This window comes from Malaclemys terrapin, chromosome 9 (assembly GCF_027887155.1).
Source record: "Malaclemys terrapin pileata isolate rMalTer1 chromosome 9, rMalTer1.hap1, whole genome shotgun sequence".
NCBI lineage: Eukaryota > Metazoa > Chordata > Testudines > Emydidae > Malaclemys > Malaclemys terrapin.
The window spans coordinates 81,503,964-81,525,566 of record NC_071513.1 but is presented as its reverse complement, the minus strand read 5'-3'; the positions used below and the strand labels follow the sequence as shown (position 1 = coordinate 81,525,566).

General features: G+C 41.0%; 1 protein-coding gene and 1 long non-coding RNA gene across 3 annotated transcripts in view; one reads left to right on the top strand and one right to left on the bottom strand.

Moving 5' to 3' along the window:
* The window catches only part of MME (membrane metalloendopeptidase), a 68,540-nt gene extending 48,757 nt beyond the window's left edge, over window positions 1–19,783 (bottom strand). The window contains exons 1-8 of the mRNA XM_054039717.1: window positions 19,014–19,783; window positions 14,568–14,737; window positions 13,178–13,213; window positions 8,916–9,077; window positions 7,675–7,755; window positions 6,569–6,664; window positions 6,342–6,460; window positions 5,202–5,267 (exon numbers count right to left, since the gene is read on the bottom strand). Of these exons, the coding sequence (XP_053895692.1) occupies window positions 5,202–5,267; window positions 6,342–6,460; window positions 6,569–6,664; window positions 7,675–7,755; window positions 8,916–9,077; window positions 13,178–13,213; window positions 14,568–14,727 (720 nt within the window). The 5' untranslated portion in view covers window positions 14,728–14,737; window positions 19,014–19,783. The remainder of the gene's footprint in view (window positions 1–5,201; window positions 5,268–6,341; window positions 6,461–6,568; window positions 6,665–7,674; window positions 7,756–8,915; window positions 9,078–13,177; window positions 13,214–14,567; window positions 14,738–19,013) is intronic.
* LOC128843143 (uncharacterized) overlaps window positions 1–21,603 on the top strand; it is a 145,182-nt gene that overhangs the window by 55,122 nt on the left and 68,457 nt on the right. The gene's annotated exons all lie outside the window — the stretch shown is intronic.

Here is a 21,603-nt window from a genome sequence, read left to right as displayed (position 1 = left end):
ACCCAGGTAACTACAGACCAGTTAGTTTAACTTCTGTGCCAGGGAAGATAATGGAGCAAGTAATTAAGGAAATCATCTGCAAACACTTGGAAGGTGGTAAAGTGATAGGGAACAGCCAGCATGGATTTGTGAAGAACAAATCATGTCAAACCAATCTGATAGCTTTCTTTGATAGGATAACGAGCCTTGTGGATAAGGGTGAAGCGGTGGATGTGGTATACCTAGACTTTAGTAAGGCATTTGATACGGTCTCGCATGATATTCTTATCGATAAACTAGGCAAATACAAATTAGATGGGGCTACTATAAGGTGGGTGCATAACTGGCTGGATAACCGTACTCAGAGAGTTGTTATTAATGGTTCCCAATCCTGCTGGAAAGGCGTAACGAGTGGGGTTCCGCAGGGGTCTGTTTTGGGACCGGCTCTGTTCAATATCTTCATCAACGACTTAGATATTGGCATAGAAAGTACGCTTATTAAGTTTGCGGATGATACCAAACTGGGAGGGATTGCAACTACTTTGGAGGACAGGGTCATAATTCAAAATGATCTGGACAAATTGGAGAAATGGGCTGAGGTAAACAGGATGAAGTTTAACAAAGACAAATGCAAAGTGCTCCACTTAGGAAGGAAAAATCAATTTCACACATACAGAATGGGAAAAGACTGTCTAGGAAGGAGTACGGCAGAAAGGGATCTAGGGGTTATAGTGGACCACAAGCTAAATATGAGTCAACAGTGTGATGCTGTTGCAAAAAAAGCAAACATGATTCTGGGATGCATTAACAGGTGTGTTGTGAGCAAGACACGAGAAGTCCTTCTTCCGCTCTACTCTGCTCTGGTTAGGCCTCAGCTGGAGTATTGTGTCCAGTTCTGGGCGCCGCATTTTAAAAAAGATGTGGAGAAATTGGAAAGGGTCCAAAGAAGAGCAACAAGAATGATTAAAGGTCTTGAGAACATGACCTATGAAGGAAGGCTGAAAGAACTGGGTTTGTTTAGTTTGGAAAAGAGAAGACTGAGAGGGGACATGATAGCAGTTTTCAGGTATCTAATAGGGTGTCATAAGGAGGAGGGAGAGAACTTGTTCACCTTAGCCTCTAAGGATAGAACCAGAAACAATGGGTTTAAACTGCAGCAAGGGAGGTCTAGGTTGGACATTAGGAAAAAGTTCCTAACTGTCAGGGTGGTTAAACACTGGAACAAATTGCCTAGGGAGGTTGTGGAATCTCCGTCTCTGGAGATATTTAAGAGTAGGTTAGATAAATGTCTATCAGGGATGGTCTAGACAGTATTTGGTCCTGCCATGCGGGCAGGGGACTGGACTCGATGACCTCTCGAGGTCCCTTCCAGTCCTATAATCTATGAATCTATGAATCTATGATAATTTCTGAAAATAGTGCCTCCAGGCAGCAGAAGCAGAAACATTAAATGAGGGAAATGCTGATGGGATAGTGCTGAATTAGCATTTGGGAAACATCACTCCCAGAAACAATTATTGTTTTTTAGTCAAGTAACTACTATATCTTTCTTGTGAGTCTATAGGAATCTCTGTGCTGGGCAGTTTCCTTAGTCTGCAGTGATACGTACTTTCTATCAGAACATCCTGAGGTCTCGCTAATGGCCGTGCACTCCTTAGGCCATCAAAGGCTAGGGAAAAATGTTCTGTATACTGTTTTTTTTAATAAACTGTGTTGGCTAAATAGTCTGTATCAGGGACATTTCTGCAGCTCCTGTAGAACTTAACAGACAATGATAACCTTTCTATAGGCTTTCAGATCATCCTATTCAATGTAATGAAAAATAATATCCCAGCTATGGATATCTATAGGGTGGTTCACATATAGTATGGATATAATTTTATAAGATTAAACTTCTATAGAACCCTCTTGGTGTCATCTGTTCAATTCTATCAGACTTTTCCATAAAGGAAAGTAGGGCAGGAATTTCATTACAATGCCTCTTTATAATTCCCATTCATTTTGCTTTACCTTCTCCCTGATAGGAATCCTGCTTTCAACATGCTCCCTTAATGCAAATATAAATAAATTAAACTAAATATAAAAACAATATCATTTTTAAAGTATATGTGCATTTAAGGAACTATATTGGGATGTTTTGACGTCTGCTCGCAAGCTGACCGAATGTGACCTGAAATGAGACATTCAGATGGACATTTTAGCGACTATCACCAATGGCATTCATCTGCAGTTAGCCTCTCGTATGTGTGTTTAAAAGGCAGTGCTGGTTACAGTCTGTATGCACTTGGGGCTTCAAACTGTGAAGCACTGGGCACCTCCTGAAAATGACGTTGACTTCATTGGGAGTTGGTGGGTCACTGCACCTCACAGGATTGGGCCCTCAGTGGTACTTGTCATGAGTTAGAAAAGAACACTTTAACAGGGAGGAAATGGCACAAAGTTCCTGGCAGCTAAAATGACAAATTGTACCATGGGGCGTGCTCGTCAAGCCCAGAAACTTTTAAGAGTACGCAGCTATGTACACAAATCTTAAAGCTTTCTATGGGCCTAATCCAAGGCTCACTGAAGTTAATGGCAGTCTTTTAATTGCCTTTAATGGACTGTGGATCAGGCCTAACCTGGAGACCATTGCATGGCACCTGGGAACAATCGGAACAGCCAAGAGGACAATTCAGCTGATCTCTAGCTACAGTTGTAAATAGGTGCTGGATATACTGCAATCTTAAAGGGCATTCAGGGTCAAAAATAACTGTCAGCAGTGGGGTGAAATGGTTTCTGAGGTACCACTAGTTTAAAAAAACTCTCACACAGATTCCACATGTAGTTTTGGGGTGAGAAACACTCCTGATAAAGCTGAAAATGCTTAGGTTAAAGAACAGGAGATGGACCAGCTGTCTGTTTGCCACGTACAGCTCAAGGATAAAAGCAGAATGACACAGCGGGAACCAGAGCCAAGAAAAGGCTGCTGGCAGAGTGGAGGTGGCTACTCTGTTGGGAAGAGACTTTTCTCATTCCCTTGAAGTCTTCGGGGTGGTGGGAATATTTAGAATCTGCCTGTCTTGTGCTTACTCTTGACATTGCTAAGATGGGGTGTGTGTGTGTGTGTGTGTATGTGTGTTTTTTTTTTTTTTGTGTGTGTGTCCCCCTAAACATTTGTCCATACTTTCTTCATTATTTAGTGGTGGAATGTTTGAGGTTTTGATGGTAACTAATCTGTCAGGTCACAATGTAACACCATCTAATTTGTTCACTAAATTCTGTAGCAAAACAAATACTAAAACCAAGTATCTTGCCTTTAGAAGTCCCAACAAATAGCTATGGTTACAGCCCAGATACATCCTTAAGGTGGATGGAATTTGGATTAAAATTTGAATGGGATGCCAGCACTGTACAGATTTGTATATCTGAAAACTCAGTGGCCTGATTCTCCTCTCACTTATGCTTGTGTAAATCACAATCTGCTCCACTGAAGTCATTAGTGCTATACTTTGTAAAAACTATTGTAAGATCAAAATCAGGTCTATAGTCAGACCAAATGAAAATACCAGCAAGAATCACAGTTCATACAATTTTTATATAATTTCCTCGTGACCTACTTTCTGGTAGGCTGTAAGCTCTTTGGGGCAGGGGCCATCTTTTTGTTCTGTGTTTGTACAGCACCTAGCACAGTGGGGTAATCGTCTGTGATAGGGGCTCCTAGGAGCTATGGTAATATGAATAATTAGTGGTTATCTTTATTAGTAAGTAAACTCTTACAATTTATACTAATTATGTTTAGTTAACATTAAGTATCATATGTTAGCAAAAATCAACAAAACACAATCATGCATTTCCCATCACTTCTGCCTTTAATTATATGATGGGAAAACTGGCTAATTAAAGCCACAGTTTTAGCACTTAGATGACTTCAGTAAATATATATATTTAACCCCTTGAGGGTTAAGGTGCACCCATTGTTGGCAATGGGAGAATATACAATTCTAGTATCAAGGAGTTAATGAAAATATGCATGCATGGTAAGTAAACATGAATTAAAGAAGATCAGCTAGAACTACAAACAGTTTTAGTAATTCTAATGGCATGATGTGATGTAGGAGCTAAGCTCTTTGCTTACCTTCAAGCTTAAGATACTTTTAGACCTTTTCTGCTAAACCATGCAATACAATAGTTCTGACTGGAGGCTCCTTTTTGATTGCAGGTTTCCTATTCTCTTCGTCCCATTAAACATACCAGTGACAACTAAAATTTAACAATTTTTTTTCAAAATGATCAAATGTCATTTCCATTCTTAATCTTGTTTTCAAAAGTCAAACAGACAATGAATCCACTAACTCTAACTCTGGTCTATAAGCTCCCGGGACAAGAACCTCAAGAAGGTGGCAGCAAATCTGTAAAGCCTGGCCTCCACTGACACCCTAGACTCTTTCCAGTCTGGCTTCATCCAGTATGTACAGAAGTGGCCTTGGCTGAACTGATGAGACAACTTCCTCATGATGATGGAACACCAGGGCTGAGACCAAATCTTCCATATTAAATGCTTTTAACACTGCCAGTTTGAACTGTCCTGGCAGAAGTTGATGGAATGATGCTACATTTATTCCTTTCCATTTTGGGAAACTGCTGCTGCTCTGTAAGAGCTTCAACTTGCATGCTCCCATAAGGCTCAGTCTCATCATTGCTCTTCTTTGACATCTATGTGCAGCCACTAGGGATGACCATGAGGCAACATGAACTATGTGTATCCTTCTCATCCAGCACAGAATATTCCCACTATCTCAGTGCATATGTGGAATCTGACTGGATAGAGAACTGCTGGCTCAGAGTGCACCCAGGAAAACTGAACCAAGTCCCTACCTTTACTGAATCATATTAATAGCAGCACCTCAGCCCTACAGGCTCTTGTCCCCCTCCCCTACTCTCATTTATATCTCCCTGCCTTCTCACTTGCTACTCATTCATATTCAATGTTTCCTTTTTCTGTTCCTGATTTTTGTGCCTTTTTTCATGTTTCTTCCTCCCTCTTCTCTCTGCTAAGCACACTCTCCCTGCTGTCAAATCAATCTCTTCTTAAAACTCATACTCATGAACCTCTGTTCTCCCCACCATTGAGGTTTCCATGGGAGTTAGATTGCAGGCTCTTTGGCCATGGACGGTTCTCCTTTCAGTATTGCCTGTGCACATGGGGAGAGAATGTGCACCCCTACTTGTTAGCCATGGCTTACCTCCTTATATGCACCAGTACATTCATAGTAGTCACGAGAAGGCAGACCAAGCCCAGGTTGATCAATCTACAAAAAACAATTAAAAAAGCTTACAGACAAAATAGTCCCACCCTGTAGCAAACCAAAATTTTGGAAATAATGAAAATATTGCTCTCTGATTTCATTCTTGCCTAAATGTTGCAAATCCACAGGCTGACTGAGGTGGAGCACTCTCTCTCTTTTCCTACCTTCCTCTTCCCCCCCACCCTCTCTTTTCTCCTCTCCTTTTTCCTTCCTATTACTGGAAAACTTTAAATCAAGACTGAATGCATTCCTAAGAGCCATGCTGTAATACAAACACAGATATTGGACTTGAGGAGGGATTAATATAGGGAAGTCCTCTGGCCAGTGTCCTGCAGGATGTCAGATTAGATAATCACAGTGGAACCTTCTGGCCTTAAAATTTATGAATCATCTCCTCTTAGCTCTTTCCCTCTGCTGCTGCCCTTTGAACAATACAGTCCATTGTGGCATTGTCTTCAGAGGTAAGCAGATAATGCAACTGGTGGCAAGGAATATACAGACAAATCTACAGATGGGCACCATGGCTCTTGCATACTCTATATAATGTGTAAAACAGACTAGATTCACCATTGCTAAGGGTTGCATGAGAAAGCTGGGTTGCAGATGGATTAAATGTGCTATTTAATCAACAAAGAGACTGGTCATCCTGGCCACATCCCTTTCAGAGCTCTGGCTGACCACAGTGGAGTAAGGGGTGTGACTGTCTTGTACAGCTGCAACTCCCTTCTTGGTGGGTTTTCTGCCTTAGGGTCTTGCAATCCTGAGTTAGGCTGGCTGAGCATAGTCCAGCGAGTACAAGAAAATATGCTGCGTGCATACTCTTTTCATACATATACAGATATTTGTCACAGTCCTATTAACTATAATTAAAAACCCTCAGTAACAGATTCTCTGTACCAGACTGATAAAAGCTTTAAATACAAAGGGTACAAACATTCATAAGATTTGCTATTGCTTAACTGCCAAAATTCAAATCAGTACTTTTTCCTTCTGACTTCTTATAGCTAATATTTATAAAATAGAGTGAAATGTGTATGGTTCAGGATTATTTAGCCAATGCCATCCTAGCAGACTTACATGAATGATATGCGCTGTGGAGTTCTTATCATCTGTGCCAACAAAAAAATTAATAAGGACCCTTTTCCCATATTGTGAATTCAGTTGTGCAATAGCTGTTTCAGCTGTCCAACTGGCACCTAAGGAAATGATAGATGCATTTAGTCTCAGTATTTTTGGAAAATAAAGAAAAAATACAATCATTTAGAGATTTTAACAGAAAAATAAACAGACAAAAGTTGTCCTACCATATGCAGAGTCCCAGTTATCTGTTGCTACAGGCCATTCAGACACCCGTGGCAATATATTGATTAAAGGTTTTCCACCTTTACTATCAATAGTAGCTTTTGGAAACAAGAAAATTAATACAGTATGAGTTATATGCCCAGATATTTTTAAAACATCCGAATACTATATTGACTTGTATAAAAGGTTCTCCATATTCCAGGATTCTGCAGCTGAAAAACTTTCCCACAGAACACACCCACCAGCAGCACCGCAGATTTGTGCTCCAGAATCTGAGATTTTTTTTTTAAAAATTCTCTCATGGATGCAAAACAAACCAACCAAATAAAAAAAACTTTAAAACGTGAGCCAGTGTAAACTGAAGTACAGTCTGCTGCAATCACCTTCAAAAAATAGCTCTGAAAAGTTTCAGAGCTAACATTTCACTCTGACACCTAACAATGATAATTCAAAGGGCTACACTGTTAGCTATTTTACTGCTGATCATTTTAGTAAAAACATCTGGCTAACGTTCTTATCCCCAAAATCCAAAACTGTCTCCCCATGCCTTTCCTGATGTCAGAAGTCCCAAATGACTGCTACCCAGCACTCAAAATCTCCATCTTACCCCTCAAGAATTTCTACAGTGCAGTTCTAAGTTGCCAACAAAAGGCAGCAGCACACAGAATACTGAAAATGCATGGGAAGAGTACTATAAACTGATATCAAAATTAATAACATGGGCTACTGTACTGATGTTGATATTTAATTAAATAACAATCTACATAAGAACAGCCATACTGGGTCAGACCAAAGGTCCATCTAGCCCAATAACCTGTCTTCTGACAGTGGCCAATGCCAGGTGCCCTAGGGAGAATGAACAGAACAGGTAATCATCAAGTGATCCATCCCCTGTTGCCCATTCCCAACTTCTGGCAAACAGAGTCTAGGGACACCTAATCTAGTTTACATGAAGTTGGGTCAGAACTTCCAGTTTGCTTCCTGAGATGGCCCCAGAAGCTGGGGGTCTTGTAACATTTGGGTACAGTTCCCATGCACTGTGCATTATATGGATTATGCCCATATTTGTATAGAAATCTTATGAACAGTAATTTGTGGAAAAACTTACTTTCATTTATACATGATCTGTACAGAGTTTTTGCTTTCTGCACTGCCACTATGTCATTACTGTTGTCCCTGTCAAGGACGTCTGAAACAAAGAACACATACATGGAAAAATATTACAGCATCTCATCTGCAATGGGAGGAGCCCGGAGAAAAACATGATGGAAACCAACTGGGAGCACAAGTATGGGGGATCAATAACTCTTCAGCATGCTCCCTGCTCATAGCAAATCCCATAGAAGCCCCTCCATTCCAAGTCTGAGAGGACAGGGCCCTGGAGGTGGCATGGCTGGGTGGGGAGTGGTGAGACTCTTGAGACAGCTACTCTCCATGGTATCACCTCTAGTCTACAGATGTTTCCCAATAATGTTTGCCAGGTGCTCCTTCTAGGGAGTCCTCCTCTGTAGAATGAAAATTCCCTGGCCCTGGAAGGAGAGTTTGCAGATGGTGGGGAAGCTCTGTGAGTAGAGGGAGCTGTGTTGCCATGCAAGAGGTGAAGCCTAGGAAACAGTACAAGAATATTGGGTTTCCCTGCAAAAGCCTATGACCACTGGAGATGCTCTGAGTTTTACAGGTTGTGTCCCCCAAAATGATCTGCTGGGGGTAGCTGGGAAGGGTGCTAGCTCCCCACCCCCTGACACAAAATGGAATGATTAGAAGAATACCCTATGTGTGGAAACTCAAGGGAGGGATTATATAGGCCACAATCCTGAATTTGGTCTTAATACCTTGTGACATCTTGATATGCCTTGACCTTAACATTTAGAAAGGGGTCGGCCTGCTTGGCTGCAACTGAAGGAGTAATGCAGAATGTAAAGCTGGCACAGAGCAACTTCCAGCATGTGGAGCAGTGCTCCAGTGGCTCACACAGAGGGAAATTCCTTTCTTCCCCTCACCTGGAACAGCTGTCACTTATAGGTCATGAGGGTAATGAATTGGGTTTCAGCTGTTGTAATAGGCGGATAAGTGCACACACAGAATTCAGTCATCACAGGGGTCAGTTCTGGACAAGTCTGCTTCAGTGGTCAGCTACTATTTTTCAGAAACAACAGCATAACCACCAAAGCTCAAATTACTAGCCAAGCAAATAGTCTGGCTTGGCTTACGCTGAACTGAATACAGAAGAATCTTGACTATTCCATCATGTATAAACCTTTATTAGACAACATGTTCTGATTACACATAAGCCAAAGAGAAAACTTTTATATGGTCCAGCTTTCTAGTACATGGACAAACTCCACTGACCTTTCAAAACAACTTCTAGTTCATCTCTTAAAATGTCAAAGTTGCTGTAACGGGAGCTGGTCTCTGGAATGACATTCTTCTTTAACCATCCTCCACAGGCATATTGGTAAAAATCTTTACAAGGTTCTGCAGTAGTGTCCATATTCTCAATGATTCGGGCTGCTGTAATATGAGACAGATCGACATGTAGAAACCTTAGAGAAAATAAATAAATCTGGATTCTGAGGTGGAAAGGGACAAATATAATTCCTGAGTTTAGGATATTCTGGCTTCCCCCTTCCCTCTCCAAAACACCTACACAATCTTCTTAAGTTAAAAGAATTTTTTTTCTAAACTAGCCAGTAAATTTAATAATTTAACATCTTTAAAGCCCTGTATAGATAATGACGAATACATCCTCACGACAGCCTTGCGAGTTGGCTGGGTATTATCTCCACGTTACCAATGGGAACACTGAGACAGTAAGGTAAAGTAACTTATCCAAGGCAGAGTCAGTGTGAGAGCCAGGATTTTTAGAACTTAGAATCACCTGACTCCCAACCCTGTGCTCATTCTTCCCGACTACACCATCTTTCTAATTCATACTGTAATATGATAAATACTAAATTGATATCTGATATTGTTTACTGAAAGATCTTCATCCTCAAAGGGCAGTAGAGCTGGACCCACGTGTAGTGCTGAGTAAGCAGCCTTAACAATCAATCACTGGAGTTTTGCTTTACCTAAAAGGTATTTTTAAAAAAACCCATTTTTGTGCATATTCCTACTCAGTATGCATTTAAAAATGTCAAAGCATCTTTTAAAAATCCTAGTTGCTTATTCAGGATCAATATTTACTGGGCCAAATGCTGAAGTACTTTCTTAATTTAGTCCTTACTCAGGTAAATCTGCCATTGATTTTAATGTGCTTAGATGTGGAGCTACCACTACTATTAAACAGTCCACAAAATGCAACACATACAATAATTTTTTTAGTTACCAGTTTTTTTTCTGGAAAAATTGATTTTTCTAGTTGTATTTAGCATCATAAAATTGTCAAGATGATGACTCCATGACTGATTATTTGTTTTTTAATTATACAAGGTACTTATGTTTCCTTTACTCATTTACACTTCTTTGTAATAAAATGTGGCTAGATTAGTATTTAAATTACATGGAAATTTTCCTTTTAAGGAGAGGGAGACATTTTCAGAGGAGATTGGAGTCTGGTGAATGAAGGAAATTAGGGATTGGAAGTGAGTGTTAGGAGTTAAGTCTCCTAGAAAGGGTAGTGCTCAGTCTACAGAATTAAAATTATATTCTGGCAGAGTGGGAGATTTGAGGGCCTGCTTGTGTAATGACCTCACCACAGGTTGCTATCGGGGATTGAATGAAGGACCACCAGCACCCAAGCATAGATACCTCCCATTTGAGCTAAAAGCATAACCGTTAAGTGAAAGCAATGGTAAGCTGTTAGCCTCTATGTAAACTAGCCACTAGAGCAGGACAGTTTTCAAGCACACTTGACTTGCAGTAGTGCTAGAAAGGCTCCCAGGAGCCAAGCTAGAAGGAATGAAAGACAGAGCCTACAGTAGAAGGAAAAGACATCTGGGATTTTGAGTAGAGATGAAAATTTAAGGTTCTGGAATAAAGATTAAGTGAGTGTGTGTTGAAAACATACAGAAAATGTGTGGAAAAGAAGACAAATAGATGCTTGAAGCAGAAAGACAGACAAAACCCTGCAAATGAAAAGTCAAAGCACATCACCAAGAAATTCTAAGTAAAATGTTACCAAAACACGTCATTACTGCATTCCTGTATTGTTCCTTAGAAATCTAAATTTTTAGTAAATAAAGTTTAAAAATTGTATACCACTAGCATTTTATACATGATACATAGTGTGGTCTGCTGCCAATTATTTTTTTTTAAAAAATGCTATTTTGTATATTTCTTCACACGAGGCAAACTGTACACTCACAATAGAGAGAATGTTAAATTATTTTTATTACATTTTTTTTGGATAAACAATATGCTCTGAAAATCCTATGGGGAGTCTCTACAGCTTGAATGATGGATTTGTGTCTCAGTTAAATTTGAACTTTATCACTTTCCCCAAAGCACTACTGATCTTGTTTTCCTTTATTTGTCCATGCTGCGTCTCTTGGTTTTATTGGGCCTGCTCTGGCTCTCATTGAGATCAGTAGCTAAACTCCTATTAACTACAGTAAGAGCAGACCCACAGAGCTTGATCAGTTGGCATCTATAATGCAAGACCTTCATTTTAACCCTTTTCAGGGGCTTGTACATATTGCAAAGTTTTTGAAAATGAACACACAAAACTGTCCCAGTACATTGTTCATATCTGTAAGTTCAAGGTTTTACCAGTTTATTTAATTTCTATCCCTAATAAAATTGTCCCGATTCAATTTCTTTTGGGACCTCTGTATAATTTCCTTGGGTTAGTAATCTGATCACATACTTTCCATGTGTGAACTGCTGCCATAGTACTACTGAAAGTAACCTGAGCAGTTTATCCTACTTGGCCTTGATACCGAAGTCCAAACAGATATTCAATGGACATCAACTATTGATTTAAATACTGAACTCAGAGTTACAGTTTATCACAGTGGAAACATTAATAATACATGGTAACTAATATAGATTGACAACTATTTCTCTGTGTTTAAGGGATTTTTTTATTATACCAGTCTTTCGCAACAGAGTGAATTTTATCATACCATTGAATCACTTCATAACGGTGCAAAACCCATGAAAACCACTATATTACCAAATCTTTTGAACTGCTGGATGCCTTGAACTCCCACTGATTAGCCATTACAGAACACTGGTTTAGGGCTGGAGTGTGGAGACCCCATTCACAGTAGAGAGCATTTCAATCCAGGAGTAGTCATGTGAGTGAATGAGTATGTGCTCACAGACATGAGCAAGGACTCCACAATCTGGACCTTAGGTCATGTGCCATATTTATAGGTCTGACCTCCTACATAAAATAGATCATAGGACTTCCCTGGAAGAAGAAGAATGCAAAATACATGATGGGTTATACGGTATAAGGGTTTTATGGGTGCTTGTTTGGAATGAGCTGTGTTATTCACAAGGCTCGTCTCAAATTCATACTAATAATTTTATCTATGATTATTTATTCACATAGAGCATCTAGAACAAATTGAATGGTCTCTGGGTCTCTGCCCAAAAGAATTTCTCACAAATATGATATATGGACAACAGTTTGAGGATGAGTAAATGCAGAGAACTGTATTTTTGTATCCCAATGAAAACCAAGTAAAGGCGAGACTGTGGCTGTAAGCTGCTGGACTGAACTGGTGATAGCTCCCAGAAACATAGGGTAAGCTCCCAGAGACATTGGAGTCAGTGGCAAAACTCCCATTGACTTCAGCTGGGCCAGTTATTTCACTCATTGTGCCTGAGGCATTGGGTGAGTGCTCACAGCAAGGGCATCTGCTACTACCAGAGTGCAGTATGTACTTCCCTCTTTCCTGTGCCAACCAATGATGAAGGAATGATGAAATTCTATTGCTCCTCTTAGCAGTATAGTCCCCCAGTCCATTTACTCTAAAGGGCCAATGAATGGCTGTGCTTAGAGAAGTTAAGTGGGGTACAAGGTTCCTTGCTTCCTCTTCACCTCACCCTCTTTCGTGTGCCCATGCAGGGCAGTGCACAATTTAGAAGATGGAGCATGAAATCTGGAAGATATAGGGTAAAATTCTGCCCCACTGGAATCAATAGGAGTTTTGCAATTGATTTCAATGGGGCCAAGATTTCACCCATAAAAGATAAATCACTACCCTGCTAGAGAGCTTGAAGGCTTGATCCTGATCTCAGACATGCAGAGAAGCTGATTTTTACAAGACAGACAACAATGAAGGCCTGTGCTTTGAGATCAGGATTGAGGTTTTAATATGCTTTAAAAAAGTAAGTGAACCATTGTTGCTATATTTCATGAATTAAAAGTATGATATACAATTAAATCAATTAATTTTACCAAACATTTTAATGAAACTTAAATAAAACTGATATTATAAAACTCCCACAAAGTATCTACTACAAACACATAAAGACCATATGAAATCAGTACTCTTTCAGTGCCTTTGCTTTCCTGAGATAAAGTGTTACTAAATAAATGAGAGATTTGTGAAGGGGGGAATATTTAAGGTAAGCAGGGTGACAATGTATAATGGATTTCATAAAGTACTAACACAGGCAAAAGTATTAGAATCAGTTGAAAAGCTATATATCCTTACCTGATTTTATACAGTCTGAAGACTTGCAAACACCATCTAAAAAAAAGTTATGGGACAAAAATTAAAATCCTTAATTTCCAGTTGAGTCTCCTTAATGTACACTACTCTACATTTTAATTTCAGTGCTACCGTCATTTCAGAATTGAATTTAAAGGCAATGCAGAGACTAAACACCACCTAAAATTTTAATTCATTAAGGGCCTGATCCCTGCAGACACTTATACAATTAATATAATGCTAACTACTATGTCCTATTGGCATCAATGGATACTCACAATAATTAGTGCTTCAACTGGTAAGTAAGTGTTTTCAGGATCAGGCCCTAAGATTGCTAACATCTTCATTTAGTTAGGGTCATGCACTGCTTTTGATCCTTCTGATGAAATTCCAATTGACAACAATGGGAGCCGTACTGCAAATCAAGAGCCTTAGGACTGGTCCACACTAAGCCCCCAGTTCGAACTAAGATACGCAACTTCAGCTACGTGAATAACGTAGCTGAAGTCGAAGTATCTTAGTTCGAACTACAAGGTACTTACCACAGGTCCACACGTGGCAGGCAGGCTCCCCCGTCGACTCCGTGTACTCCTCTCGTGGAGCAGGAGTACCGGTGTCGATGGTGAGCACTTCTGGGATCGATTTATCGCATCTAGACAAGACGCGATAAATCGATCCCAGAAGATCGACTGCTTACCACCGAACCCGAAGGTAAGTATAGACGTACCCTTAGTTAGGAAGAATGGAGTTTTCATGCTGGGTACAGCAAGAATGTACAGAAAGCTTTTCCATTTCATTTATCTTTTCACCAGCATATTGTATACTCTGTGCTTCACTGTGTAATTAAAGTAAAGACTGTAAACTACAGAATTAGTATATTGGAACAAACAGGTATTTTTGTTAAATATAGCATTTGCCACATTCTGTTTCTTGAGGTAAAAATTGTTGAAAAGGAATGCTCATAGTAAATCAAAACTTTAAATGATATATGAAATTTGGATGAATTTTTAAATTTCAGTTGACCATTTAATGCTGTCTAATGACTCTTTTATGGTCAGCTGCCAATAAATGGGAGCTGTTAATCAGCTAATTTTGTACACAATACTTTGTATGATTATAAAAAGTATAACATAGTAGTGATAGGCAATTAAATTCTTGGCTGAGCCTCTCTAGGTCAAACATAAAATGGTTTTTCTTTTATTAGCTAAATAATTTAGTTAGCAATATATATGCACTCAAACATACTGAAACTTTAACATCGCATTTGAGCCTACCTCACTTGAGTGCTATTACCTTATTCTATCAGGTTCATTCTATTCTTGAAGACATTTTTTTTTTGCAGAATATTAACAACTTTAACATTCAAATTGCAATAAGATGAACATCCACTTACCATCATATGTTGCATACAGAGCTATCATTGTGATAGATATAATAGTTAGGAGAATCACTATAACAACTAGCCCTATTTCAAGGGCGCTCCATCGCAGTTTTTTCTTTGGTTTTGGAGTGTTCATTTCAGTTATATCCATCTGGCTTTCCGACTTGCCCATAACCCAAATTCTGAGAAGGAAAAAGCCAAATTCACCGAGAGCCTAACTGAATCATATTTCCCAAATACATCTAGCCACTTAGCTCATCAGCTACTAGGATGTTTTCTGTGGTGAGCTAGGAAAAAAGGCTGGCATGTTTACAAATCCGAGTAGCATGTTACTCATGAAATTAAAGTTGTTTTGCCACTCACAGTTCAAAGGACAGTTCTTCTTTCACATATACAAGCCACCGCAAAGGAAAGAACACAAACCCATGGTTTTAATACTTACCCTTGTGATTTAATCATACGTCTTGGTACAAGAGTTCACAGGCAAGCAAAAGGCAACTATTACTGTCTGAATAAAAATTAACTTAACATTCCAATCTTTGATCTAATGCCAAAGGTCAAATGTTTTTTGCCTCAGTGGCATTTTTTAAAATCATTTCAGCAATTAAAGATTGTAGTGTTGATGCTATGACTAAATAGAAGAAAGAAAAATGCTTTGTTCTGGGCTCAATCCCACTCACACTGAAGTTAGTGGGAGTTTTCATGTTAATTTTAATGGGAGTAGGATCAGGACCACTGATCTAACTTTAGATGGGTGTAAATTAGGAATAACTCCAAGAAAGACAGATAAAACTAGTGGAAGTCAGGTCAGAGAATGTGCAGGTAGTAGGATATGATTGTGGTGACAGTCCTTTTTGTTTGTATTTCTTTAAAGGCAGTTTTTGGTTTACCTCTTATAGTACTGCTGATCCATGCCTTGCATCCTCATTTGAATATTGTCATTCAAATGGGGCCCGTTCATTCCCTCTGCTTCTGTAATACTGGGCCAGATTCTCCTTGATGCAAGGTAATTCTCCCTGCCACAGAATGGGGACTCTGACGGTTTCAACTCAGAGTTTCCTTGAGATTCTTTTATCCCTGCCCTTTCCACTCTACAGGGAAGAATATTGGATTTCTACCAACAGGAATTGTGGAAATCCTCAAACTCTCTGGGCTTGTCCCCCAAAGTAACAAACCAAGGGCACAGCAATAAGTCAGGGCCTTCAAGTCCTCCTGCCTCCATCATACCCAGAGGAACCCACCTGGGGCATCTGGCCCAGTGGCCCTCCTTGCCATCATCCAATAAGGAACAACAGCTGGTGGCGACCTTCTCAGCATCTTGACATCAAAACTCAATCAGCTCTGAAGCTTGTACTCTAGATATATACATTTTTTATTTGCTGTATCGCTATTGGTGGCTGGTTCTGCTTCATCCCTATCCTCTCCTACCACCATAGCCAGTCAGCTGCCCAGCCTCATTTCCTTCTCCATACAGATTGTGATTCTCACTCATTCCCACTCTTTTATACCTATGACCTCTTCCTCCCCTCCTTTCAATTTCAAGATCTCTGCACCTCCCCCCCCCAAAATAGCCCTCTATAACTAGTATTTATAAATTAATAAAATATGTAAAAGAATTCAACAGTCTGGAGCTAACTTTCCACCTGACCCATCACCCTGATCACTTTGTGTGAATGTTCCCGAACTCTTCATCTCTTTTAGACTGCAGACTCTCCTGGACAGGGCTGGTGTATGTTTGTCCAGCATCGAGCTCAATGGACTCTGCGGCCCTGAGCCTGACTGGTGCCTTTGGGGACTATGGGAACAATAATAACAAGAGTAACTAAATGAATAGGGTGATATGCCCTCCCATTGTCTTTGAGTTCTACTTGCAGTCCCCAGATGTCACAGTGCTTACAGGCTCTCCTGACTCACAGGGAGTGAGTCTAAGGGCTTGTCTATACTTACGCGCTGGTTTGGCGGTTGGCAATCGAACTTCTGGGTTCGATTTATCGCGTCTTGTCTGGAGGCGATAAATCAAACCCAGAAGTGCTCCCCGTCGACCCTGGTAATCCTGCTCAGCGCGAGGAGTACGCGGAGTCGACGGGGGAGCCTGCCTGCCACGTCTGGACCGTGGTAAGTTCGAACTAAGGTACGTCGACTTCAGCTACGTTATTCACGTAGCTGAAGTTGTGTACCTTAGTTCGAATTGGGGGGTTAGTGTAGACCAGGCCTAAGGGATAGTTCCGGAACCACAGAACAGGGAGGCACAGGTGGTCCATAGGAGACTGGAATCCTGCATAGCTTGTCTAGCCCCTCCCTTTTCAAACATATAGCGACTACCAGAGCCCTATCTTCCTTCCATCAAGTCCACATGGGCCCCTGTATTGCTGTGAATTACAGGCATTTCATCAAATAAGTTACAGCTTGCCACACATAAGAGTGAAATCCCATAGAAAATGGATACAGAAGAGTGAGAACTTCCCATGTTTGGGAGAACTGGGGGCTATATTAAACTGTGAAATCTAAATTCACAGATAAAATGTATAACTTTTAAATTGCTTTTATCTTTTCACCTCCACACACAGCAAGCAATAAGAATTGCTCTTTATTTATATTAAGAGCTGACCAATGCTCAAAATGTTATGAACACTCTCCTCCGAAATTAAAATATAGTACACTCTTCTGATTTTTGAAGTGTTTTTAGTGCCCTGGAAATGCAGCTTTTCAGAACTACAAGAAGTACTGTATCTTTCATGTGCAAATGTGCTTCTTGCAGTCAGTAACTTTTTCCAAGTGAACTAGTCTTTCTGTTGCTGCAGGAGTGTTCCTCTTATTTAAAGGTATCCCACTGATTCATTCTTACTTTTAGTTCTTTGTAAAACCTATAAAGTCTGCACTAAAGAACACCGAGTAAAAGCCTCTTTATGTGTTAATTGCAGACACAACAAAAGCCTAGGAGTAATTTAAGCAGATATGAGCTTAGGCATTATAGTTTCATTATGTTTCTCTCAGTGCTCCTGTGATCCTCTACCAGCTGCCCACTAAAGCTTAGACAAAACAGACATCCATAATTATTTTGACTGGCCATGGCCTAGGTGGCAGAGTGAGTTAATGCATTAGCTGTTCACTTCTGGATGTGTATGTTTAAAACTGACTTCTGAGATAAGCCACATGTTCTCAATCAAATCTCTAAAGAAATGTATATGTGTCCCAAAAGTACCACACACTTCCACACTTCCACTTATGTCCTGAGGAACTGAGGAGTAGACATACCTGGTGTGTTACAGTAAGAGTAGGAAAGGATTGACAGAGATGACTAACAAATGCCTTCAGCCATCACTCAGATAAACATGAATTCTTGGGCTAGGGCTACTATCTCCTCTACATTTTATCAGACATGTGAATGTGATCTTGGAGTAACTATGTATACCTGCAACAACCTTCACCATTTACAAATGTAATTCATTTTTAATTAAAAAGTGAACACAAATTATTTGTGACAGCCATACCACTTTGTGCTATGATTTTGTCAGCTCCTACAAGCTAAGTAGCGGTCCGGATCAAGAAAAGGGATATCAGAATCCTATTGACACTACTGATTATTCAGTAGGTGGCAATTTGATTGGTTATGGCATCCATTGTTCATCCTTTGGAGGAGATGTAAAACCAAAGTTACCAAAGGTGTAAAACCAGGGTCACTTATGATCATTTCAGTAGGATGCCTTCCATAAGTAAAGGGTGCAGGATGTGGCCCCTGGAACACTAAGCTGGATCCTGCAGGGTACTTAGCTAGGAGCTGGATGTGCTCAGCATCTCACTGGTGGCACTAGGTTTCTTGCAGGTTCAAAACCATAGTGATTTAATACATAAGTTTTATGAAATGTGTAATAACTTTTATGTAAAAGACAATGTGAAAAAATAACCAAATGCCCTGGAAGCATAATCAGTATCACTGTAAATTACATTTGAGTCCAATGGAGGAAAACAGGGTACTTGAAAATAAGGTATGTATGACTTCATAATGACAAAAGTAGCAGAACCAGAGTGAAATAACATAAATCTAGATAATGTAAACTATATGCTGTATATAATTAAAAATCACAGTCCAATGAAGGCTTGGCCACCATAACATCAATATCCATAACATTAAGAGGAGACTTTGCTACAACATGTTCCAGGGCACGTTTGTTGAAGAGAAGGACAGCCAAGTAACTGTGTACAGGGAGGTGTGATAAGAGTTTAGAAAACTGCATTCTCTCTGTGACTATCTCCATAGCTCTCCAGTTGCATCTTCTCCCTGTCCTCCTCTTCCTCCCTCACTTCCAGAACCTCTCCCTGTCCGACCCCACTCTCATTCTCTCCCCCCTTCTCCAGTCGATATGCCCTCGCCCTGTCCTCTCCCCGCTGCCCTGTCTCTTCTCGCTGCCCCTCTCCCCCTGCCAGTCCCGCTGCCCTGTCTCCTCTCCCGGGACTCACCAGCTGATGTTCGGAGAAGTTCGGTGCGGATGTAAATAGACACATCACCGACCAATGAAAAAGCGAAGGCAGCCTTGGGTGTCCCCGGCTGAGCAGTCGCCGGGAGCCGGCGGGACAGCGGCTGGGCTGGGGAGGTAGAGCCGGGCACAGATTCTGCTCCTGGGGCGCTGGGCTCAGATTCCGGCTGCAGCACGGCCAGGGGCGAGGAGCTGCGGCATCTCCAAGACATCAAAGCCCAGCGGAGCGCTGCCTGCTTCCCGCACCGGCTGCGGTCGGAGTTTGGCGGCGGCGGCTGCAGAGCCAGGCTTTGTTGGCGGCAATAAACCAGCCCTTGTCTCCCGGCGGCCGGCCGGCTGAGTAGTTCGCTGGGGGGAGCCGAAGGCTTCCCCCGGGCGATCGTACAATGGGATGGGGGCAGGAAGAAGAACCCCTCGTCACCTCCCTGCCCGCACCGGGCGGGGAGGAGGGGGATTAGCCAGGCACTCCCGCCACAGCTTGCTCGGGGATGGCAAGGGAAGGAGGCGCCTGCCGGTGGCCCTCAGCGCAGGGGAGCACTGGTCCGACGGAGGTGCCCCATTTCCTGACTCGGGACTGGAGGCTTGGGGCAGACTTTCGTCTGCTGCTCTCTCTCGCGTGTGTGAAACACACACACAGGCCGTATGCAAAGTGACAGCTGAGCCGCAGCGGGAGCTCAGACTGCACCTTCCTTCACGGGGTTTTCATGTCTCCCCAGGCTCAGCCCAAGGGGGAGCGAGAGAGAGGCGTTGGATGCAAAAGGGGGGTTAGCAGTGGAAGTTCTGCGGTGCACAATGCCTGTTTCATGCAGGCGCGTTGCCTTTGTCACATTAATGCAGTCACATCGCTTCTCTGCAAGCTTCCTTTCCCCACGCGCACTTAATGATTTCTGAAGAGGGAGAGGCAGACAGGAGAGACTTTTTGCATTCAGAAGGGGGCTGGGTGTAGAAATGGCCCTGAACTGTAAGATTCTCTGGCAAACTAGATAGGCATGTGCATGTTTGGCGCCATACTAGTAGAAACCACGCTACTATCTACATAGTTAACAACGACAGTTGTTCGATTTCTGTTACCAACGTGCCAAACAGGCAACTGATAGATTTGTATTACCATTCCCCATACCCACTTTCCTAGAAGCCCATATAATGTTTCAGGGATGCAAGTGCCAACTGAAATTTCTCAACTCTGATATTACCAGCTCCACAAACTAAAATATCTGCCACCTCAGAGATGCAACCTTTCTTTAATGGAGGAGGGTGAACATTGAGAACTAATTTCCTTTCTGAGCTGCACAGCAAATGGTCCCAACCACGCATCAGTAAGACGAGGGTGTACAGCCTACAATTAAGTAGGACAGCCTATTCAAGGAATAAAAAGGAACATAAGTTTTTATAGACTGAGCAGAAAGGCAGAGAAGCATCCAATGAAGGCAAGAAAAGGACACATTCAAAAAGTTAACAGAACAGAGATACCCCAGTGTAAATCTAAATGCAGAGTAATAACCACCCTACTCTAATCTTTTCTAGAGACTTATTAATTCAAACGTCTCAATTTCAACCTTTCATGCATTAGTCTTTCATTCTTGCCACTTCAGTTATTACAGCAAGCCATCTGCTTCCAGAATTATCCATCTTTACTGCCTTAAAATCACCCTTTACACAGTCATAATTCCAATCCTTCTACCCATTATCCTTCTTACAAATGGTGATGGCAGACGAGTCATTTAAAAACATTTTAAAATGAGTCTAATTATGTGAGGGTAGTAGGTTTCCCCCAACCGCCTGATATTTAAAGTACAGTAAAGTTCCAGAAGTAGAGGGAAATCAGAATGGTCTGAGTTAAAATGAGCCCAGCGGTTTCATTTTTCAAAATGTACTGAGGTGAACAAAAGAAGTGCCAATACTTTGGGACCCATTGCTGAGGTAGGAAGGAGGGAAAGTAACATTAAAATCTGTTCAAAGGGGACTAAAATGTCTGAGTCTGCATCCCTTATTTGTCCCGTTGTTTTTAGAGCCCCTAGTTTGGAGGGAGTGGGGAGAGAGAAGATATCACAAGCTAGCACATATAGGGGTTAATCAGTTATATAATCTGTGGATCAAATTCTGAAGTTCTTCCTCAGTCTTTATTCAGGCAAGAATCCCATATAAATGTATCCTGTTTAAGAGGTGAGTGACCACGTTACAGTTTGGGCTCAATGGGCCTCATTTTCAGCTGGTGTCAATTTGCACAGCTCCAGTTTACTTCAGTAGAGCAACACCCACTTTCACCAGCTGAGGATCTGACCACTGCAGTAAAGGGTAGTAATATGAAAGGATAGCTAAGAAGACTTCAGAACTATATTCTCTAATCTTTTTATGCAGTGCCTTTTTTAGAGATAACAAAAAGGTCATTCCATTCATGGAAAAATTAAATATATTTATTAGATATGCCTCTACTGACATGATGAACCAAATAAATGACAACATAATGCTTGAACTCATGTGATGTTCTCTCAAAATATTTGTGTGCATGATCAGATTCCTTACTGTAATTCAATTTGCCATTTGTTCGTGTTATTTAAAAAAAAACAAGAAAA